Source organism: Electrophorus electricus, chromosome 16 (genome assembly GCF_041902795.1).
Source record: "Electrophorus electricus isolate QZ-2024a chromosome 16, ASM4190279v1, whole genome shotgun sequence".
NCBI classification, from domain to species: Eukaryota; Metazoa; Chordata; class Actinopteri; order Gymnotiformes; family Gymnotidae; genus Electrophorus; species Electrophorus electricus.
In genome coordinates this window covers 24,223,520-24,247,454 of record NC_137512.1, presented here as the reverse complement: position 1 = coordinate 24,247,454, position 23,935 = coordinate 24,223,520, and the positions used below count along the sequence as shown (strand labels likewise).

The 23,935-nt window shown below is 48.5% G+C and overlaps 1 protein-coding gene across 6 annotated transcripts; it reads right to left on the bottom strand.

Annotated features, from left to right (window-relative positions):
- Positions 1 to 129: 129 nt before the first annotated feature.
- On the bottom strand, positions 130 to 23,935 carry ckap5 (cytoskeleton associated protein 5). Of its 6 annotated transcripts, none has more exons than XM_027017175.3 (45): positions 23,811 to 23,935; positions 22,077 to 22,156; positions 21,308 to 21,501; positions 19,412 to 19,618; positions 18,971 to 19,142; positions 18,393 to 18,525; positions 17,937 to 18,037; positions 17,752 to 17,865; positions 17,566 to 17,670; positions 17,345 to 17,434; positions 16,957 to 17,121; positions 16,288 to 16,416; positions 15,867 to 16,043; positions 15,628 to 15,723; positions 15,437 to 15,547; positions 15,143 to 15,235; positions 14,857 to 15,042; positions 14,384 to 14,478; positions 14,215 to 14,272; positions 13,864 to 13,989; positions 13,469 to 13,608; positions 13,023 to 13,197; positions 12,439 to 12,552; positions 12,088 to 12,216; positions 11,385 to 11,579; positions 10,547 to 10,679; positions 10,311 to 10,408; positions 9,552 to 9,677; positions 8,916 to 9,065; positions 8,610 to 8,813; positions 7,928 to 8,063; positions 7,503 to 7,696; positions 6,504 to 6,670; positions 5,893 to 5,916; positions 5,218 to 5,385; positions 4,993 to 5,113; positions 4,522 to 4,701; positions 4,073 to 4,260; positions 3,661 to 3,736; positions 3,395 to 3,583; positions 2,362 to 2,499; positions 2,014 to 2,097; positions 1,757 to 1,916; positions 1,352 to 1,515; positions 130 to 1,201 (listed from the first exon to the last, which is right to left on the bottom strand). In XM_027017175.3, the coding sequence occupies exons 2-45, from the start codon at positions 22,131 to 22,133 to the stop codon at positions 944 to 946; spliced, it is 6,120 nt and encodes a 2,039-aa protein (XP_026872976.2). In that variant the 5' UTR covers positions 22,134 to 22,156; positions 23,811 to 23,935; the 3' UTR covers positions 130 to 943. The 6 variants fall into 6 exon arrangements, with proteins under 6 accessions (XP_026872976.2, XP_026872977.2, XP_081554988.1 ...); XM_027017176.3 differs by having other exon boundaries at positions 1,352 to 1,497; XM_081698862.1 differs by lacking the exon at positions 23,811 to 23,935 and adding an exon at positions 23,644 to 23,702.

Sequence of the window (23,935 nt, the reverse complement as noted above, 5' to 3'; positions counted from 1 at the left end):
AGTTTTGGAAGAACTGAAGAGGCATAGCCAAGAGCAAAAAGTGAGACGTTTTGAAATGTTGTATTTGTTTTTCTTAAACTGTACTAGTATTTTACAATGTACGCCCACAAAAGCACAACGGACATCATGTAGTTTGTTAAATTATATTAAAAAAAAAATCTTTATTGCCATTTTCACTAGATTATACACTCAAACTCAATAGCAACAGTTCAACACTACTGGAACGAAATACAAAACGATGCCTCAATCGCCAGCATTCTTCTAACAAGTGCAAGACGTCGGCTTATTAAACCAAAAAAAGAAAGACTGTTAAACAGTTTAGTAATGCAAACTATTTACAAAAAGAAACCATTGAGTACTTCATGCCATGCTCCTCAACTTTTTAAAGAACAAAATTAATCCTTCAAGTTTTACAAGCTGCTCAAGGAATGGGAAAACAAAGATGGAAAACATTGTATCGAGAGATCCGGAGACAGACATTTCCTTAAAACGTCTACTGAAATGAGACCAAAGCGATCCAAGCCCAGCTGCCTAGCTCCAGTTCCACACACTACTGCACTCTGCACCAGGGAGCCGCCCACTGCAAACCTCATGACACGTAAAGCATGGAGTGGTTAGCAGGAGTATATACAAAAGTAAACAACAATGGTGCACAATACTAAACAAACAAAAATGTAGTTCACATCATATTATACAATGGGACAAACCGGTGAATTTAATTTGCTTTGTGGGGTTTTTTTGTTTTGGTTATTTATTTTTTTTCTCCCCACCTTCCTATCTTAATATTTTAAACTATACATAAGTTTGACCTGAAAAACATTTGGGCTGAGTGCAGGAAGTGTGAAACACAAGCATGACGTCGTGGGAGTTAGACTAGTCAGCTGTAGGTCACTAGACGCAGGGGAAGGGGTGGAGTTTTGGGGGAGGGGGGCGGGGTTTGTTCCTATTGGCGGTTGCTCTTGATGCGCTCGAGCCTCTTTTTGAGGTCGTCAAGGTTGGCCGCGGGTGAGGAGGCGCGGCCGGGGCTGCGGGAGCGCGACTGCTCCTGCTGGAAGTGCGACTCGCGTGACTCCTTCAGCTGCGAGAGCTTGCTGTGGAGCATGTCCGTGGAGGAGGTGAGCGGGGGCTTGTGCAGCAGTGAGGAGAGAGGGGAGGAGACTGGGGAGCGCTCGTCGTCCACCGCCTGCTGCTGCTGCTGTTGCTGCGAGAGGACAAACGCCAGGTCTGGTTAATAAATGGATACCATCATCTGTCATAATAAAGCAAAAACTAACAAAAAACACAAGAACCACAGATGTGTGTGTGTGTGTGAGAGAGAGAGAGAGAGAGAGTGTGTGATGGAGGGAGCAACCTTGGCGTTCTCCAGTCCGTGGCGCTGGCGGAGGATCTTCAGTCTCTCGTAGTACACGGCCGGTTTCAGCTCCTCCCCGTTGTTGCTGACCAGCGTGGAGCTGAGGGAGGGTGTGTAGGACGACTCCGTGCTGTGCTGAGGGGTCACTGCAGGGACACAGCACACTTCATACCACACACAGGCCTGGACGATGCATCATTTCTTATTCACTGCGATACTGTGTAATATGTAATATCTTTTTTTTTTTTTTTTTTTTTTACTGCATGCTGCATCTTGATCAAGACATTCCAGATCAGTACTCCATTTTCATGACTGGGTTTGAATATACTGCAAGGCAGTATAGTAAGTGGGGTGGGGGCGGAGCCAGAGGCTGGGGGCGTGGCCAAGCTTGTGGAAGGCGTTTACCTGCAGAGGTCTGGAGGCGGCTCTTGCCCTCCCGCTCTGATTCAATCATACGCAGGCCGCGCTCCACATAACTCTGGAAAAACTGAGAGGTATTCTTCAGAAAAGGCTCCAGATCTGCATCGGAATACTTCTGCTTGTATTCATACAACTCCGTCAGGCCCTTGGGGGGACGAGATGACACACACTGACTATTTAGACTGTGCATGTTTATATGAACTCCTCATTTACTCAGTGAACGAGAGGTCTCTAGTGGTCACCTCTTTAGTGTTCTCCTTCGAGCCGATCTTTTTGAAGATCTCTGAGAGGATGTCGCTCACTTTCGCTTTGATCACCTTGTCGTCCTGTTGGCAGCACAGTAATATAATTCACATGACACTGTCCCCATTACAGATCATCCACTGACTTTATTCCATAATTTGATTCTCTGGCATGGTCTCCCCTAATGTCTTATGGACACTACACACTTTTTTAAAATCTTACCGCTCGTACAACGTTTATTGTCTGCCACCTCTGGTGTGGCAGACAATTTCTGTGCAACAGGAAAATCGAGGCTAAAGTCATGTTTAACCCAAGCTCTTGACTCCAGAGGGCTGGGGAGGACCTACTGATCGTAACGCTCCCTTCTCCGTGTTCTGGTCGGACTTGAAGCCGGAGAGGTTCCCAGAATGCTTCACCACTCGCCTCAGGTGTGCCTCCAGCTCTGATTCATTCCGGTTCTCGATCATGGACAGGTGGTCCAGTATCTGCTCACAGACCAGACCACAACAAGCAGGAGTTACTTCAGAACACTACATTACATTATTTCCATATTTAAATGTGTTGTATGCTAAACGGGAACGGGAGAGCCTATAAGAAGCCCACTGATGCCTTTTATGCAAATGAGTTTCATCAGACTGATTCCTATGAGCCACTGGAGGGTTAAAATGATAGTTACCCCATTAATGTTACCTCTATTACAGTTACGTTTTATAACATGTAATTATATCTTATTATAATGTAGCTACTGTCAAACATTACTTTTGTTTGTAAGCACACTTATTGACCATGTAGGTTTTCCATTTTCTGTTGTCAAATTAAACACTGCAGGCAATTTCTTCCCCACTTTTCTATTTCAGGTAGAATTTTGAGATTAATATTTTTGCCTTAAAGTCTCTTGACTGTTATTTGAAGGTGTTTTGTGGAAAATGAATAACAAACTTAAATTGCTTTTAATTAACACTAGTAGTAATTAGTATGAGTTGTATTACACTTTGAGAGGCAGGTGCCCACCAAGGTCAAGAACTTATGGTTGTTGTAGAACTCTTACATGTTTCACACCTCTAGGTATCAGCATTGATCCCTGTATTCCTACAGTATTCTAGATCTTTGGTATATTGGGCTCTAACCTACTGTACTGTACTAGGATATTCTATGAGTAAACGACAAAGCACTTTTGTAAGTTGCTCTGGATAAGAGCGTCTGCTAAATGCTGTAAATGCAAATGCCATGTTAGCTTTTGGTTCACACAGTTTGGCCTTAACCAGCAACATTTAGGGAGCGTGGGGGTTCTGTCTGTGGTGTTAGCGCTCATTAAAACAGGCGTGACTAGAGAGCATGGGGGTTCTGTCTGTGGTGTCTGTGCTGGTTTCGGTGGTGTACCTTGGCTCCGGTGAGCTTGCAGAGTGTGTGCAGTAGCGTCTTCAGCGTGCGGTGGGGTACATCACTCTTCAGTTGTTTCAGCTTCTCCTTAGGGAAAACCTTCATGAAGTTGTGAACGTCCAGAAGGATTCGATCCAGGTTAATACTATTGATGGTCTCAGGCAGGAAACGGATCATCCGCCACAGACACTGCAGAAAGAGAGGAGTGGAGCAGGCCCAGACTCATACACACGCACGCACGCACGCACGCGGCAAAACCTGCTTACCTTCATGACCAGCTCCGAGAACATGGGTGATCCCGCAGTGGTGATCAGACTGTCCTGCAGGAGGACCAGCAGAGCACTGCAGGACACCACAGACATCAGCGAGAGAGAATCCACACAGTAACTCATCTAGTTTACAGTAACCATCTCACAATGTATAAAGCCACACAGAGCTGAAGATTCTAGTTATGACGGGTGGAGGGGAGTTGTGTGTGTGCGTTTCATGCCAATACACACACACACACACAAACAATGACGTTACGCTCTTTGTAGCCTCCTTACTGAGTGGAATGACAAAGGTTAGGAGGTGAAGGTTGACTGCTGACTGCAGGGCGCTACGCCAAGAGTCGTGTTTGAACGCTAACTTCTGTCCGGCAGCCAGGCGAGGGTGTGCCCGGGGAGCCGGGAGTCTGACCTCAGGATGTTGGTCTGGTCAGACTTCTCCAGCACGCGCACCACCAGTAGGTTGACGGAGCGGATGAGCTGCTGGCCGTCTTCAATGTCCTCGACCCGCGAGTCTAACATCAGCGTGATCAGACCGTGCATCAGATCCTTCAGCACACCCATGGACGCCTCACGTGCCAGACTCTCAGTGGAGAACAACTACACACACACACACACACACACACACACACACACACACACACAAAGCCTTAAGCCAAACAAAGCCTTTGTTTGGACATTCTGAAATAAAACCCTCTGTTTGTACCCGACTCTGGAGACACTGCTCATTAAGATGGATTACGTTTCCTTATTTTATGACCATCACAACGCGTGTGATTACCAGCCTGCTCACCATAAAGAGACTCCTGTGCTGTACTGAACGGGGTCAGGTGCGGGGACGGGTGCGGGGACGGGTCTCACCGAGAGCATGTTTCCGATGATGCAGCTGTAGAGCTTGAAGATGTCCTTCTTGTCCAGGCGGTCGTCAGCCATGTGCGTGTTGTAGATGAGGCGCAACTGCATGAAGGTTGCGATGAGGAACTGGTCGATGTGGCCTGACATGGCCTCTGCCTTGTCCTCCTGCCTCAGCACCTCGTCAATCTGCAGAGGACAAACAGCATCGTGGGAAACGGAGTTCATCCAAACAGCAGAGGAGGTGGGAAATGCAGTTTTATCATCATCATCATCATCAGACAGTCGTACACACGGCTACTGATGAGCGCACGTTTACCGCCTCCAAACCGCGCAGCTCAACAAAGCAGAAGACAGACCAAGTGGGTCATTTAAACCCTGGGACTCGCTATGAGGTTGAGTAGCAGTAAGACATGGGAAACATAGTCCTAGTTTAGCGAACAAAGGTCCCGAAGGCCAGCAGGTTAAAAGCCAGCTAACCTGTGCCAATGCCTGGATGCTGGTGTTGATGTCGCCACTGGCAACCTGGGAGATGACAAAGTTGATGGTGGAAGCTGTGCTGTTGTGGAGGTCATCAAAGTGAGGAGACACTGATCGAATCCTACACACACACACACACACACACACACACACACACACACACGTCAGGGAAAGGCGGTTGCCGCCAGCTCTGCAAAGCTCCGGTGCTCAGTGCGGCGTCTTTACTTCGGTTCTGGGATCATAACGGGTTCCAGCAGCTCCTCCAGTTTGTGCTGCACGAGGTCAGGGAACTCGCTGACCCGCGTGTGGTCGTTCTCGATCATGTCCAGGTCCAGCTGGAATTCTTTTGGGATGGCGGGGGCTGTGTGCTCCGAGTTCTGCGACCGGGCTTGACTGGAGGGTGCGGGACGAGGTCAAGAGAGAACACGTCACCGTCGTGCAGATCACAGCTTTTACACATGCAGACACACACAGCTTTGCATCACACGAACAAAGGATGCGCGCGCGCACACACACACACACGACAAGAAGCAAAGCGGGTGAACGAACAGCCGAAGGCCTTTGTACACTTTTTCCATCCATCAATTCCAGAAGTTAATTTAGGAGTTAATTTACAGGCTCAGATTTCTGCAGTTAACAGCCTTTGCAAAAACGAATGTCACATGTTTGGGAAGGATGATAAATGGTTGGATAGAAGTGAGAGTGCTGCTAACTCATGCTAACAGCAGCAGGACTGGGACTACCGCTGGGCTGGAGTCAGCTACTGGAGTTACGGTTCCTCCAAACCAGCCTAGTTCCTCCGGGAGGTGTCTACGCCCGAGCCTGTGCTATGGAGCTATGTCTCTCCGGCTTGGGTGCGTGCCATGGGATCAGAACCTACAGCGAGTCGGCAGTACTTACATCCTATACGTGCGATACATTATTCTGTCCGGGGAGAGCAGAGAGTAAAGGAATGATGGAGGAGGGGAAAAAAAAAAAAGAAAAAAAAGAAAGAGAGAGGCTCAGGTTTAAGAGATACGACATGCAATGAAACAAGAGGACCGAACGAGACCTGGAGGGGCGCATATGGAGGGTGGGTGTGCACCAATTAGCGAGCTAACTGGCTCAAATTTAAACCTTTGCTGAAAGCAACGTAAACCTTGCTCAGTTCATCTCGGATGACTACCTTAACTGAGCCACCAAAGTTAGCTTGCAAAAAAAACAAAAACAAAAATAACACCTTAAAAATCTGGCTTCATAGCACCCCACCTCGAAGAAACAAGAGCATGAGTGTGTGCTGCTATACAGAAGGTCAGTACAAGGTGACGCAGAGCACAGACAGGCAAGAGGAACTCAGCGTTCCTGTCATGCTTCTGTAGTTCATGTCAGCGCCGCAACTCAAGCTAGTGGATACTGGTGAACTTTTGTAATTATTTAAAACGATCTTAAAACAAGTGCAGTCTCTTGACCAAGATGATACTTTGTTTCCTAACTTGTGCCCGGCCCTAGCACCGAGGAGAGGTGAAACGCACTTGAGTTTATTGGGCCCCTCCTCCTGGGCGGGCTTCCGGAGGAAGGTGGCGTTGGAATTGGCTGGGTGCTCCCGCGGCGCTCTCTCCTGTTTGGTGGAGACGGCGGGCGTCTTCTTAGCTGAGCGCTTGATTCTCTCCTCCAGCATGCTCAGGTCCTTCTCTGAAAGCTGTGGAGCACCAGCGAAAAACTTAGAGCAGCACGACAGGCCGTACTGGAAATATGTTCTTTAAATGTTTATCAAATATAATGTGGGCATGTGAAAATACTAAATACATGGCAGAGATGCGCCAGGTTACAAAGCATGAAGGTTTCTCAAAGCATCGTGCGAGTTATGGATGCATGTTTATCTGCTGTGTCCGCTACAGACAGAAAGATGTAGCTCAACACAGTTGCTGGGCGACACAGCCGGTCTGTGACAGCGCCTGTGCATCGCAGCAGGGCTGACGCAATCAGGCGAAGTCTAAAGTGGGTCCACGGTGAACCTGCCGTCCCAGATCCCGGGCCACGTAGCCCAGGGTCTGCTGATGGGGCGTGCGTCTCCACTACCAGGCAGAAGCCTCATTTAACGCCATCTGTGCGTCGCAGCCCACTGGCAAACCCTAACCCTGAGTCCAGCTGGGAGCTAACGTAAGGCTTCCAGAGAAGGCTGCAGCTGTAGGAAGACAGGGTGTTCGGAAATGAGACATGAATCCACTCTGAGTTAGGCTCTAGGCTCTACGAGTGGGCACCATCAGCAGCCTGTAGAGAACCACCACATTAGAAGCTCTGACAAAGTTGCTAAGATGCACGAAATTGGTCTGAGCGTAACGAGATGAGAAACAAGGCCTCGGTTATGATATATACTGGGTAATGGTATGGCCTGGGTTACACGTGGCATCAAAGAGTGACGTTTAGTTCATCTCAGTCTGTAGCTGGCACAGCAGAGATTCATCCTTCTGCGTAAACACCAGAATGGTAGTTCATCTCACATCAGACCCCCAAGTCTCGAGCTGCCTTACGTTGCCGACGAGTTTGAAGATCTGGTCACCGCAGACATTGTACGCCGCCACGACCGTGTTGAGTGCGGCGTTGCGCACGGTGGTGTCGCGATCGCCAATGTGAACCGCGATGTCTTTCAGAGCCTTGGCAGGTGTGGGCTGACACACGTTCATGCCGTAATTCTCAATCAGGCTGCCCAGTTCTTCAAGACATTCTGCAGTGGAAACATTTATGGCATTCAGCTGACGATTTTATCCAAAGCGACTTACAATCATGACGGAAAACAACTTGAGTAATTAAGGGTTAAGGGCCTCGCTCAGGGGCCCAACAGTGGTATCCTGTCAGTGGTGAGTCCTGAACTGGCCTGCTAACAATTCTGGAAGATAAACAGTGTAAATTTAAATAAATAAATCGGAGCAGTAGAAACTCAATCTCAGTCATTCACCTGATCGCTGTTTGGCGTTCTTGGACTTGGTGCCCTCCATGAGGAAGGGGAACATCTTGCAGGCAGAGTAGACGTTGCACAGCATGGCCAGAATGGCACGCACGTCCTTACGTACCACGTCTTTGGACTCCCCGACCTGGACCAGAGACAGCAGACACACACACAGGTCATGCTAAAGCCCAGTGTAAAGTTTACAACCAATACATAAGGGAGTTTGCATACGTGTTTACATTAAAACCAGTTACAACTGTATCTGTTTGGTTAACCATTAGCAGGCGATTTCTCTGTAACCTGAGTGCTACTATTCTAACAGATACACAAGCCTAGCCAGCAGGGATGTGGGATCTGATATGACACAGTGCCACCAGCCATTCAAACAACTGCAAATGTTTCTGACCTCGTTTGGAGGGAACACAGGAACAGCTGAACGGCTAAGCTTCTACTAGTCAGTTTGTGAGCTGGTTGCTGAGAGTCATCGGTATACACACCCATGATCTTAAACTGAAGTTTAACAGGAGTGTGCAGTTTCCATATGCACACACTATCGTAACCATCATTCTCCAAACCTGTTCATCAGCAAGTTTGTGCTGAATTAACAGAACTGACAGGCATCATATTGATATCCCTGGTTTGACTGATGTCTGGGGGGAGGTGTGTCTGTGCGCTAAAAAGACATACTGACCTTGAGGATGAGGTAGGGGATGAAGGACGATGCCTCATACTCGCTGAGGTGGTAGTCCTCTCTGCTCAGCATGGTGAAGAGCAGTTTGAGGAACTCCATGGCCTTCATCAGCACGCTGGTGTTGGTGTCGAAGAACCGCAGCGTGAACCACTTCAGGATCAGGTCCAGACATCCAATCACGGCCTCCGCCTCTGCCTCCAAGTGCTGAGGGAGGGCAACAAATGAATGCCAATGTGAGCTTGCCTTCCCGGGTGTGTGTGTGTGTGTGTGTGTGTGTGTGTGTCTGTGTTTTCACAGCTCCCACACCTCGATCATAGCGCTGATGGCCTTCACATGGTGCTGGAAGTCGTAGTGGTAGAGTTCGTCCTGCAGCCACTTGGCCAGGCAGGGTGCCATCTGGTTCTTCAGCTGCTCCACATATTCGTCACGTGGGGTGATGAAGTTCCACTTCAAAATCTGCGCAAACGCCACACACACACACACACACACACACACACACACACACGACAGTAAATGGCACCCTAAAAGGCACAAGCATTCAGTATCTTCTTAAGACCACGGTGCCTTGTACAATACCATCCAGATACTGAGAACAGGTAACAGTCCCAGACAACCTCTCAATGTTCTCCAACACACACCAAGACTGCAGAAAAATGTCTGACAACCCAAGTGAAGTGTGATCATTCACACACAGGTACTGCCCTCAGGTGTTACCAAACAGTTACATGTCTGTAGTTCTTGGAGAATGTTAGATCAGTGTATTCGGAGCAAGTTAGTCACTTTCTAGTCATACTCCTGTGCCCTTTTGGCCAGTAAAACAGTTCTGAGAGACATCAGTCTCGTACCAACATAGGTACAAGTCACAGACACGTGGCTCCTTCAGAACGAACAAAGACTCATCACAGATGCTGATAGAGGCCCATGAGGTCCTGGAGCTCCTACCTTCAGTGCCTTCTCCTCCTTCATCCTCTGCTCCTTGCTACCGGGCATGAGGATGAAGAGGGGGCCGGACTTGTCATCCTCGTCTTTAGCGCTGGGCTTGGCTGGAGCTTTCTTCCCCAACACTCCCTGAAATAGGTGGGAGATAACCGAAGCCACAAGAGAGCAGTGTTAGTCTTAGAGAGAGAGAGAGAGAGAGAGAGAGAGAGAGAGAGAATGAGAATATAAGCTGCTCCGGTGGTTACTCAGCGGAAATTCAAGCTTAAGTGCAGTGGCACACCAAGCCATGACGCCCCAGACTGAAACACCCGGTGAGCCCTGTGGACGGTGAGCAACCCACTGCTACATGCTGGTTGCTACGTCTGCCACCTGACAATCTGCCGTGCTTAATGACACTGGCCCCACCTACACGCTGGTTAAGCCTCACGTTAGTAACCCGAGTCGACGCAGAAAACGCTGGACTTAACTTTAAACGGCTGCAGGATAAAAGGTGTGCTCGTCTCGCAAAAGAGTGCAGTGTCCTTTGGTCACACACCTCTAGTCATGAGACCACCTGACTTTAACCTCAGGAAAGAACCCATACACTCTCGCATCAGGTGCAACACTGAGCAAGGCAGCTGTCTATGCAGTATTCCCAACAGTCAATTCAGTCGGACATTCTGAATGTTTACACCATCTGTGCCTCAAATGCATTAAGCAGCTTTGGCAGAAAGCTACAAAACCAGTCAATTAAAAAGGCAGAAATAAAACAGCCGTCTGAACCCTTTTAGCTGCAGGCGCTGTGGACTTGGCCTTCTTGGTGTCCGGTTTGGGTTCGGGCACGCTGTAGTCGTCCACTGCGGGCTGACTTTTAGCTGGAGCTGAAGAAGAATGAAGGGAGGGAGAGATTTGGAGAAGGAAGGGTTATTGTGGACAGTGTGACGCAAGGGCTGGCTGCTTGTAGAGTCGGTCACACCATGCAGAGGGAGCGGTACCATCCATGCAGCGCGCGGGGGTACCTGCTGCAGGCTTGGCGGCAGGGCCGCTCGGAGCGGGTTTGGATGGAGCAGCTTTCGCAGGTGCAGCAGGTTTCGCGGGCATCACTGTCCTCGCCTTCTCCAACATGGCCACAACCTGGTCCCTGGAGGATGGCTACGGAGAGAGCCAGGAAAAAGCAAGGAGCTCGGACAGCTGGACGTTTACGCAGAACACATGCTCACACACATTTTAACTCATCAGCCTTTGTTAGATACTCTCAAAACATGATCCAATCTATAATCTGCTTGCCATCTCTTTAAACCCAGCTGAAGGTTCTGAGGGGCACGTTTGCCCTTCACTGGAAACCTCTTCCAAAGCAAAGCTGTGAAATAATGAAATACATTCTCTCTTTCCACAGGTTCAAAACATGAATGGAAGAATATTTGTAGAGCATGAGTGTAACAATGGAAAAGCAATTATTTAAAGTTCTCTGGGAATCCATTTTTAACAATATACCATATTGTGATTATATTGACAAATATAGCTACTGACTGATATGATAATTATTGTATTATTTGCACTGCATTGCATTATTTTTTCCCAAACTTGTTTAGTGCTGCTCCCAGGACATGAGCGGACATGCCGTCATGTGGTTGAGAGCTCATTTGCACACTTCCCCACAGGCGACACCAACACGATTACACAAACGGTACAACATGCAACTCAAACGTGCAACCAGAACGCAGTCGCTAGACTGGCGAGGACCAAGACAGATCAGAGCGGATGGTACAAGGCTAGTGTTACTGTGTAGTTACAGTCTCTGGCCCATGGAACACGGGGGAACCTGAGACAGGCCCCGTCAGGACATCCGGAGCCCACCTTGAGTTTAGTGGTCGCTTTGTTCATCTTGTCGAAGCCCAGGTGCATCATGAAGGTGGGCAAAGCGTCCTGGGCCTTCTTCCGCACATCCCCACTGCGGTCCTCCAAACAGGTGTACAGGTGAGGGACACACAGGCCCAGGTCTGCAGGGACAGAGCGCAGAGACGGCAGCCTTTCCGACAGCCAGCTCAGCACCTAGCGCGCGTGCGGGAGTGGGAGAGAGAGAGAGAGAGAGAGAGAGAGAGAGAGAGAAAATGGAAGCTGGCCCTGATGACGTTTTGATCTTGGTATATAGTGCAAACCTTTAGATATCATGGTATACGATCTTAAGAGGGTAAGAAAGAGAAAACATTTCACTGTTTACATGTGTAACAAAGTCATGCTTAAAGCAGCAGCTAAACTAAAACATCAATGTGTCTAAACATGAGTGAACACCAGCAGACAGCAGCATTATGCTAATGAGATCAGAAGTGGGTCTGCAATCCTATTACCATGTAATTCATTTATTTTTTAGCCCTGTTGGCACATCTGGTTAAACTACTTCTTGAGACCAGATCCTTTTACATTTGCACTCAAATTCCAAACACCACAGAAACAGGAGCACTGCTGTAATCCGGTTTCCTTGCATTCACACACAGAGAGCTAACGGAGTAGGGTGTGATTATACGCCCGTCCCAGTGCTTGAGGGGGGGGGGGGGCCTACCTCCTGTCTGAGGAAGGGGTTCTCTCGTTTCAGCTCTTCTGATAGGTCCTCTCCCTCTAGCCACTCCTTCAGGCCGGTCTGCTCCACCCACACGTTCAGCGTCGTCATGGCGGCAGTTCGGACGTTGGGCTGGGGGAGTGAGTGTTTAGTGTCACGTACACAGACAGGTGGTGTTATTGATCCAGTGAGGTTACGCCAGACGGCCACCGAGATCGATGATGGAAGACAGACATGAGACTAGGGCAACCCTCCACGCTCACACAGCCTCACAGGCATGCTGTCTCAATTGACTTGAGCTCTGAGGAACTAGCTGGGTGACCGTAAGGAGTGTGTGTGTGCGCGCGCTGGCACCTTGCTGTCTCCCAGTACGGTGATGATGGGGAAGCCCAAGTTCTTGACGTGCTGCTTAAGGGCCGGACCCATGGCTGTGGCAATCTGCTGCAGGATAGACAGGGCCTGTTGCACCTGGAGACAGATGGACAGAGACACTTAACCCAACACACTCACTACCCACATTAGGAACACCCAGACTGCACCGAGACTAGGAGCATTTTGTGGGTGTATAAGTACTGTTGCTATGAGCAGTGTTTGAGCACCCCTCTGAGGGGTTTAAGAAATGTGTCCAACAATGTGGGTGTGAATTAGACAAAGCGCATAATCAATTAACAACATAACACTTACAAACATTTAATAAAACATGCCTGTGAAGTTAGAACTTGGTAGAGGGTCGCTGTTATTGTGCATGAAAAAAAATCTACAATCACCAATGTTCATGTTAAAAAAAACAAAAAAAACCCCCCAAAAAACAGCTTCCCTAAAGGGGCAAATCAGTAAATGTGGAACCCCTCCTTACACACACAAAAATAAATAAATAAATAAAACAATAAAAATAAATAAATAAATAAATAAATCAGTAAGTCAGTACTGTAACACACCAGCAGCTTGTTGGAGTCAGTGAGACGTCCCTTCAGGGCCAGGGGCAGCTCCCCGAGGTTGGCCTGGATGAACTTGGCCTCGGAGATGGCCGCTGTGACCTCATCCAGCCCCTCCTTGCGGATCTTCCAGTTCTTATCACTGATCTTCGCCACCATCTCCGACGTCAGCTTATCCCTGCGAGACAGATCAGAGATTACGGTCACTCAAGCCTCTTTAAACATGAATTTAACCTGCTTTATTACACCAACTTGACTTCCCCTCGTTTCTCCCAGTGTTCACCACTTTAAGAATGCTCCTCCTTCAAAACCAAAGTTCTTATAAACGAGATGAACATTTGTACTTTGATCTGTCTACACCCAAACTTTGGTCTTCTTAACTAGCAGCCACAAGCTGTGAGGTGACGCTGTGCGCCATGTCATGTGAAGTGTAACCGTGTCCAACTGACCCGATATCAACTCTGGGCAGCAAGTCCATGATGTCACCTGCTCCTCCGTCTACCTCGTCGTCGTCAGGCCCCTCCCCTTCGTCCTCCGCCCCCTTTTTTGTTAGGCCACGTACAGGAGCAGGAGGAGTCTGGCCCTGGGTCTGAGAGGGGCATGCGCACGCATAAACGAGCCCCGCCCACCACGGCGGGCACACGTACACGCATGCCGTTACAACACGAGCTCAGACTGTTATTTTAGTCATTAACGGTAACGCAGATAAGAATACATCAAGGTTAAAATAGGCTAATTAGCTTTACACAAACGTCATCGCCCATGGCTGTGCCCACGACAGCTGCTGCTAGAGACCGACACACATCCTCAACCCAGGCCTTCATTAAAGGTAGAGCGGGCGTACCTTCTCAAACTCCACGTCTATCTGCGAGAGCAGCGCCGGCTTTTCGTCCTCGAAGAACATGCGGAGGGGAGGGCCCATGTACAGGTACATCACGCCCAGCAGGGTGACGGCCGCCGTCCGCACCGCCTGATTGGTCAGAGCCAACACGTTACTGTTCTTACTGCCCTCCTGAACGACTGCTGAGTTTTGTGACAACCGGAAGAGCTTTGTAATGTTAATCAACAGGACACACCGCAGGAGAGGACAACGTCTCTAAATGAAGTCTAGCGTCAGTTTATTTGCAGAAGCAGGTGGTGTGTGAACAAATATTTAAGCAACTGGCGTAGTCACGGTGCAAACTGAAGCACTCACGGGGTTGGTGGCGCCCAGCGCGGTCTTGACGTTGTTGATGAATGCCTTAACGTTAATCCTGCAGGAGTCATTTAAAAGAAGGCGGGAGGTACACAGAGGGAGTCATATGAGCTGGGAGATATGAGCAGAGAGACAGGGAGCAGAAAGACAGGGAGCGGACGTCACTCACCCTGTAAAGCCAAACTCCTTAATGGCGTTGGCCAGCCAGTTCAGCGTCTCCGCTTGGTTTTTGGGGTTCTTCTGTGCAAAGGCCAAAGACACCACCTGCAGGGAGAGGAACGTTCCAGCTTTAACATTCAGAACGCTACACGGTTGTCTTGGAAGTGTCATCACCATTTGTGGAATTGAAGATTTTTACATCTTAAATAGGAAGTCTTTGACATGTTTGTTTAATACAAAGATCAGATTCAAAAGTTTGAGGTCACGTATCCAGGCTGGTCAGAGCGATGCAACAACAACTTAACCTCAACAACACAACCACCTTAAACATTCCACCAATCACTGGGCCTTCTGGACTTTTCTTCTTAAATCATTTCTCAATCTTACACCAATGTTGGTTCGTTTGTTCGTTTATTTTTTGACGAACGTTGGGTGAATGGCGAGCAGACCAACCAGTGTTTGGGAGCCGCGTGCCAGACTGACCTGCTCTGCGGTCCAGGGCAGGGAACGCGCCTCCCCGATGGCGGTCAGGGCCTCCTTGGCGCTGCTGCCACACTTCACGTCGCCAATCTTGTCCACAAGACCGTCCAGCACCACGAGGGCGGAGGTGGTGGAGAAGCAGCCCTTCGCTGCGATCAGGCCCACGATGTGCAGCTTCATCTGCATGACCTGCAGGACGCGTGGTTTACGCCGTTAGTACGTGTGAGCGAGCGCATTAGAGGTATGACTGGGTTCTGTGCCGTGTGCAGTCACTGTGGCTGGGACACACCTGGAAATTGGTCTCTTTCCAGCCGGGTTTCTTAGCCAGCATCCTGACCAGAGCCTGGCAAGGAATCTCACTCCTGTCCATCTGTTCAACAGCCTGACACACACACACACACACACACACACCTTATTCAAATGACTCCTTTAGTTGGGGGTTTGCTTAGGTCTTCAGTTTGGAAAGAACTCTGTTGAAAAATGGACATTTTCATAAACAAAGAAAGAAAGAAAGAAGGAAGAGGGGAAGAGAGAGAGAAAGAATCTGAAAGACAGAAAGAGTGAGTGTGCGCACGTCTCTCACCCTCTGAAACTCCTCCATACTCGCCAGTCTCTCTTTCCAGTTGGTGCTGTCCAGCAGCTGCATGCAGGAGGCAGGAAGAACGGCGGCAGACCTCTCCTCACACACCTCCAGCTGAGAATCACACGCCGTAAGTACAGCGACGTACGCCACACCGGCTGCGGTGCATGCCATGCATGTGCCATCACACTCACCGACAGCTCCGTTTCGACTGCTTCCTTCGTTTCTGAGCCTTTCTTGGTCTTGGCACTGGGAACAACAGCTTTGCCTTTTTTGGGAGGACCTGCAGCCTTTAAAAAGAAACGCACGGCTCACGGCACGGATTTAAAGGAGCCAGCAGCACCGAGCACTCGTATAGGTCCTCCTCAGTGGGTGGCTCTCTGAAGTGTGTGTGTGTGTGTGTGTGTGTGTGTGTGTGTGTGTGAGAACGTACTCTGGCTGCTGCAGCTTTTTTGGGAGGGCCTGCGGGTCTGGCTGCAGCCTCCTCCACAGGAGGCGCTTTTGCCGCAGGGGGTTTCTCCCTCCTCTCCCCTCCCCCGCCCCCTCCTCCACCACCACCTCCACCTTTCTTCCCACCGACGAGCTCCACCTTATCCGCACATTCCTTGATCTGTGCACGGAGAAAAGCCATCAGACAGACAGACACTCTCTTTGATAAAACCATAGCTTCTCTACACAACGAAAACAGATACAGGATTAAAGTGGAGAAAAGTACAACACATCATGGTTTTAATAACATACGTCATAAACTGTGTGCCTTACGGCAGAACTAGAGAACTCCGGTGGAAGTTAAGGATGACGCTTGGGGACTTGTCGCTGTGACTGCCCGCATGAGATCCAGGGAGCTGCGTTACCTTTTCCAGTTTTAATTTGTCCAGATCAGCCAGGAAGGGGTTAACAGCCCTCTCCCCCACCGCCTTCATGGCCGTGCCCAGGGCCTCAAAAGCGGCGTCCCGCACCTCCGGGGCGGAGTCATTCACTTGCTGAGAGAGAGAGAATGACCCAGACCATGTACATCAAGTCGTTTATACAGACACTGGGTGAACATAGTTCTAGACCAGTGGGACTTCAACCTGAAGACCAAATCCTAATCCAGTCATGGCATTATGGGCAAGACCACTGGTGGGCTATGGTGTCCTCACACCTGACTTGCAGGTAGAAGGGAAGTGAACATCTTAAGGCACGGGAGCTTGGAGGCTCTGATGGGATGTCTGTGTTCTAGCTTACAGTTGCCCAACCAGTTGACGCTGGCGTAAACATTTCAGAGTTTTTATTCCACCTCTCATACAGGCTGTAAAACCTCCTTATTGTTCTTCAGGCAGTAGATTATTTATTCAAGCGTGACCAGTGCAGCGAGGTGCTCAAGTGTAGTCTAGTGTCCCTGCATGACCCTTAACTCAAGTGCCACATATATCTCTCAGTTGCAGTAACCTGCAGAATCCAGAAAGGATATTTCAGTGCAGAGCTCGTGCTCTGCCAGGAGAAAGAGGCTGAAAGTGGGCAGGGGTTGCCGTGGGCGGTACCTTGATGAAGGCGGAGCAGAGAGCCTTCAGGACGCTCTTTGGCAGCGTGGCGGGAGTGCAGTGACGAAAACTTCGGGCCAGGAACAGAGATGCCTGCTGCTTAATGGAGGGGTTCTTGTTGTCCATCACGGCCAGCAAGTCCTCGCTGATGTTCTGAAGTGTGGTCTGGAAAAAAGGGGGAGGATGATTTTATAAAAACCTCTATTTTATAGTACGGAAGTTAAAAGAAAGTAACTTGGGGCACCCTGATGGTTTGAGAAATACAGGCCAGAAGTGTGGAGAAAGAAATAAAAAGGTATCCCCCTTTTCTGGACAGATACGACAGTTATATAAATTTTGTTGATTGAGATCCACTCACTTGTGAAGGTTTGGTTATGGACACACTCACCGTGAGGAAGACGGCGTCGATAGCCTCCTGCAGTGCCTGCACCACCTGAGGTTTCTTCTCCTTGAACTTCTCCAGAATGGTTGGCACCACCTTTTAGAGAATAACTTGGTCTTAAAAATGCTAATTTGCCCATATAAAAAAGGTCTGGCATTTAAAAGTACACGCCAGCCAAAACATCTCAGAGAAACGTCGTAACTAATAGCTTAATTAGCTTTACTCACCTGGCCTGCATACGGCCCAAATTTCTTTCGGAGTCCTGCTGCCAGTCCTGCTAGGCATTTGGCCGCCAGGGTCACCAGCATCACGTTGGCATCTTTGCCCACAACCTGCATAGTAACAGGCACCATGACTGTTCTCACTGCCCTGATTCACAGAGGAACTCCATTTCCCACAATGCCCGCCGCTACCTTTTTCAGCGCGCGGACCAGATCTCCGTAGTCTCCGGCCTCCAGTTTGGGGTTTTTGCTGAGGGCTTCCACAGCTTCCAGTGCCTCCTTTCTCTCCTGCCACTTCTTTGCCTCCTAGATGCAGAAATAAATCAAACGCAATGGCTCTCGACACAGAGCGTAGAGGCGTTGGTGTTTGTACTTACAATTTTCTCATAGAAATCTTTAGGAATTTTGGACAGAATCTCAACAGCTTCCAGGAGCTCATAGGGGTCCATGTGGGTTTCAGCTGCCTCGTCCTCATCACCTGGAAGGGCATTGGCAGTGAGGTTTTAGGAGGCTCTCCCTGACCACGCCTCCATGTGCGGTTTCCCTGCTCTAAACCCAAACCCCCCTGGATCAGTTACAGCTGGTCAGTGCTGACCTGAGACCAAATTCCTCACATCCTTGTCATATACTCAGTCATATATCCACGAGTTGTTGTACATGGAAAAATGAACATTAATATTAATAATTTATGCAAAAACCTGCTAGAAAAAAAAAATGTACACAATACGATGCTGATAACCTAATGTTTTATGCATTGTTAATCCTACCTAAAACCAACACAGATTATAATCCACAAAGTCTGGGACATATAAGGGAAAGATGGGAGCTCGTACCGTCAGCTTCATCTCCCCCGGCAACCTGCTGCTGCTGGAACTTGGCCTTCAGGTCCTGTTGGGAGCGCAGGAAGCGAGTCTGTTTTGCCACAGCAGCCGGCAGCTTCGACCACTCCTCCTCCAGCTCTTTGAGCTGTGGACGACGACACACGAGTGCACGCATTACACTGGCAGGAACATTACTCAGTGGAAATCAACAACAACAACAAACACTACAAACTATCACCTACAGGTTCAAAGTTTACAAGCTGAACAATAATGTCCCAAAATTAAGACAGAACTCCATACACAAATACAAGATAACTATTTGAAATTGGGAGCATTGGGCTTTACCTCAACTGAAAACCACGTGAGTGTGTGTGTGTAAGAGAGTGAGCTTATTTGTAGCCAAATTTTTTTCCCCTTTACACTCCAGCAGTTCGTTAACAGATGTCCTTCCACTGTTCCTTTAAGCTAAGGGCTTTCGTTTAAGCAATTAAAGTCTGAACGCGTGAGTTCAGGTTTCACATCTCTCCGTCCAGCCCAGGTGGAGAGGAGGACCACCGGGAGGTGGAGAGATGGAGGTGTTAGCATCTCACCTGCACGGAGTTGATGTTCTGCAAAGGAGCCCTCAACGCATCACGAATCCACTTGTAGATCTCCACGGCTAACAGTTTAGCGTCATCTCGCACGGCCTTCTCGCGAGACTCGAACAGCTTTGGCAAGACTTTGACTACCGGCTTCAGGGTTATGATCTTGGAACCAAATTCACTGCAAAACAAATGCAGGATGTTAAAAAACTCAGCAAAGATGAATTTATTTTACATACATGAGGATATTAAAATTACTATAAAAAGGTATGTATGAAGGCAAATGTGTTTGTATAATTATCTCACTGGGATGAATATTTTATTCTTTATTTGGGATGAATATTCAGATGACAACTGCTGTGATTCTGGTTAACCCTCAGTGGCTGCAGTTCTCAGTCAGTTGTTTTCATGGCTGCGATATTCAAAAGACTAAAACACAGCCAGGCTCACCTGAGCGCTTTCCTGAGGGTTTCGATGCAGGCCACTACAATTTTGGGGTTCTTGTTGTCTAGGCCTTTGATCAGCTCGTCCTGGACGATCTCCACCTTCTCGATCTCAACGTACATCAGGCAGATGTCCGTCCCCAGCTCTTTGGCACGGGCCTTGGGCTGATTGAACACTTTACTCACCACGCCAGCCACCACCTCCCCCGCTGTCCTGCAAGACAGCAAAGCCAAAGAGCCCCGCATTTTTCACTCCAGTGTAACTATAAAAGATGACTTGGTTTGATCCGCAGTCCCCAACAGGAGGGTTCATTCCCTCCTTTTGCCTTGTGGGTTTGTCCACGACAGCATTTCCTGTCCTGGTCATGGAGCGCACCAAGCCTGCGCATTTGAATAATCGCCTGTTCGCACACACCCATTCTAAATATACAAAGAGCCTGTTCATCAGCTGAGGTGTCCAAGTTGGGTTGGGGAGCAGGGCATCCAGCCCTGCCTGTGCACTGGTCTGTCTTGCAGAGCTGGGGCATCTGACAAAACCATAGCATCACAATACTACAAATCATTTTCTCAGTAAATGATATGCAACACAATATATATTTTTTTCTTGAGGTTTGCATTTAGAGTCAATTCATTGCAAATGGAAAAAGGGTCATGATGTAAAACAAGAAGAAAAAAAAGTTCATTGATTTGTGGGGAATTAATATTTACAAATAGAAAATGAAACAGGTAAAACAATTGGTCAAAAAAAAAAGTAAATAAAAGGTCAATTTAAATAAAGGCTCGTTATGCACAGAAACAGGAAGAGGAATGCTCTCCTACACATTTATGCAGATGAGGGCGCAAAAGGCACAACAACATTATCCAAAAAAGGGGGAAGGTGAAACACTTACTGAGCGCTAGAGCAACGATCCAGTTTGTTTGTAATTCAACAACAACCCCTGCGTTGCAAATAGCAGGCTGACGTCAGACACGGTGCTGACTGGAAGGGGAGAAGCTCATGGCAATGAGCTACGTCCTGCAGAAGGTCTGACAGCACACTCACCACGCCTGACCAGGGTCCATTCAGTCCAGAAAGATTTAGATGAACAAACAGCCAAACAAACAGCCACAGCTCAACAGCCAAACAAACAGCCACAGCTCAATAAACCCATCGGCCTTCAGGAAATTGCACCAACAAAACCCGTAACATTTTTCATTACGGCCAGAGTTACTGAAGAGAAGTGTGATGATCACACATACATTACATCACACTATTGAATTCTGAATCAGAAATTGAGTCTGATGGGGCACACAAAACACAACACATCTGTATGGAAATCAACACACTTTGGCCCTTTCAGGGCAGCCTGCCTGCCCAAACACAGAACAGTCTCTGTGTTGTCTAAAATAACTTCACTTTCACCAAGGGTCCCGTTTCTACTCTGTTGCTAGTGCACACACGGGGGTAAACAAAGGATATTAGCCACTCTCACAATACCACCTGGTACAATACACCAATAAGCATACAACAGATCCAAGACATGCCATAGTGACCGATATGCATGTGTTATTAGATCGTAAGCGCACACTCTGAAAACCTTTCATATGAACAAATTTTGTACACTTGAAAAGTTGTCCGAGTTAAATCTCACAGCATGACATGTCAGAGGCCCAGAGCGTAGACACTGTTGGTGAACTGTGTCTTCACCAAGCCCGTCTAGTAAGACCCATTACAAAGCCCTTCAGTCAAAACCTCACAGGATGAAAATGTGTTTACCGATGACACACATACTCAAATAACATCACGCATCACCCTTCCAAAGATACAGACACTGCAGGTTAAATGTTGTGTGACTGCGCAAAGGAAAGGTATGCACTGTACACAATCTAAACAAAAAAGCCAAACGCAATAAAAGACACTTACTTGCCAGCCACGTGCGCATTCTCGATAAACACAAGTGCTGCTTCCAGGCCTTTCAGCTGGGCTACGGCATTGGAGTCTGTGACAAACTTTTTGATAAGTCCCAGGTACTTGGCCCACTCGGGGCTCTTCTCGTCCGTGATGCGCTGGAACAGCTTTTGTGCCTCCTCGTATCCGTTCAGTCTGGCCTTCCATACCTGGCGGGAGAGGGACGGGCTGAGAACTCAGCGAGACCGCACACAGAGGAACGGCGTCATCCCCAGATCTCAGGCTTTGAGAGGGGCCGCAGGCGCACCAAGCTAAGGACGAGATCAGCACTGCGGTAGCTCTGGTCATCTGGTTAATCACCTGCTACCTCTCAGCCTCTTTCAAGGCCCATGATCCCCACATGGTCCCTTTTACAGTGGCTATTTATGGTGACTTGTTTTAGGTAGAGGACTCGTCCCACAAACTTTTTTTCAAAGTCATGCAACCCTTAAATCAATCAGTCCGTCCAACCACGCCTTGCGTACCTGTTGCAGCAATAAAATTATTTTTTTAAAGGGATTAGGTTTATTTCAAACATTGCATCGCTTGTTCAAGCTGTAAGAACCAGACAGCCAACGGGCAAGACCGCTCTTTCTCCAATGATACTGGACAGAAATGTGAAGCTGTGGCTAACAGTAACAGTTCAGTAAAACTGCTGAGGCGTGAACAGCCTGGTGACCGCTGAAACACACAAGTCAACGAGCCAGACCAGGCATTAGCAGACAGGGGAAATGGGAGTAATCACCTTGTGTTCACACTTTTGGTCAACAGGCAACTTCATCCACTCGCTGTCATCCCCCATGATGGCTCCTCTTATCTGTTCACCTACAAAGCAAATGAGAAATGAAGAGGACTACATTTGTTTTTGGTGTATGGACTTCAGCATAAGTGTGCAGCAGAGAGAGAAACGCCATCGTACACAAAGCTGAGGCTGTGTTTATTTTAAATATGAGCTGGGAGGAACATGCCTTCATAAAACAAACGTCAGAAAAGAAACAAAAGAGTTTGAAAAACAAGGCACAAGAATGCAAAATGCTTGTGCTAAAATACAGCACTATAACAAGGTGGTGAGAAGTCAAAGACCGTTTTAATGAAAAATTCAAGGCTTGTTTTTTGAGCACATGATACAATATTAAAACAAAAGAACTTTGAAAAGGCTAAAATATCTTGACCTAGATAACCTAACTAGGAACCAAAATGACGTCGCAAAGTTCAAAGTTGCGCCCACCGCCAATTTAATCGTGAATACAGCAAGAGGAAAACGATCCTATTCACCCTAGGCTCTGTGCATCTGCAGAAACCCTTTGCAAAGTGCACAACACTGGCGTGCAACAGCGTCAGCGTGTCCAGGGCGCAAATGGCCGCTCGCGAAGCCGGGACGAGTGGTTGCTTAATGTGCTCTAATGCACATCCGCGAGAGACGGTCATTTCACATTTCGTATCGATTTCTTCCAAACAGAAGCTAATGCTCGTGGTTTCGACATCTTCGACATTTCGTGAACAATGATTCAAGAGACCCCTTAACACATCCCGCCACCGCCTCCACCGTGGCCAGCGTCACGGTGACGACCACTCGGTCAATACAAACAACTGAGGTAAACAATATGACCAAGGCATGTAGTTTGCACAGAGAAGCATGGTATGTGCAGATATGCGAGGTAATGGTTCATCTGAACGAACCGAGTCAAGCTTGAAAGAGAGTTGTCATGGCCTTAACCTAACCTAACACTAAACCATACCCAACCTAAACACTAACCTAAACCGAACCATATCTATCTTAACCCAAATCAAACCTAAACACTAAGCCTAACCTAATCCAGCCTATCTTAACACTAACCCTACCTAACCTATAGCTAACCTAACAATAACCTAACTTAACCCTAAACCAGCCAAGTCCTGCGATAATGAGACAGCTTCATGATCCAGGTTAGCTCAGCTAGCCTCCATAAATCAGCATCTCCAGGCTAGTTAACGTACGCGTCTAAAGTGCATCACATTTAACCTTGCATCAGACAACCAGCGCTAGCGCGCTACGTTCATTTAACGCTATCTAGCTAGCTAGCGACATCAGTGGGGTTTCAGTGAAGGCTTAATTCATAACGTTGGCCTAAAATAGCCAGGCAACATCAAAAAGGCGCAAGTTACGGTACCGCTCAGCAGCTAACAGGCCAGCTAACAGCTAACAACAGCGTAGTCGCTACAGCGCTATTTCAACACCCACGCAGCGGCCTCACACACTGCCATGACAACCAGAACCACCAGAACCACCACAGCAGTTCGCGGCTGGCGCGAGTTCACCGGCCATGACTCACACTATTGTCTGACAGAAAGAAACGCCAGCACGGAGCAGGCCCCGAAAACGCAGCGGTACCGAGCCGGAGGTGCGGCGGTAACCCTCCCCCTCTCAGTACCCGCCGCGCCTCTCACGGTCCTCCAGGAGACGCTCCGGTAAAAGGAGGCTCGGTATGTGCGGGGTTACCTGCTAGGACAGAGAAGACAAGGCGCTGTTCTTCCTCCGGCGCCGATACTCGGTCATTACTGTTCGAGCTCCGAAACGCCTCTAAAGGGGCGGAGAGTCGGAGGGAGGGGCCGCGCGGGGAACGG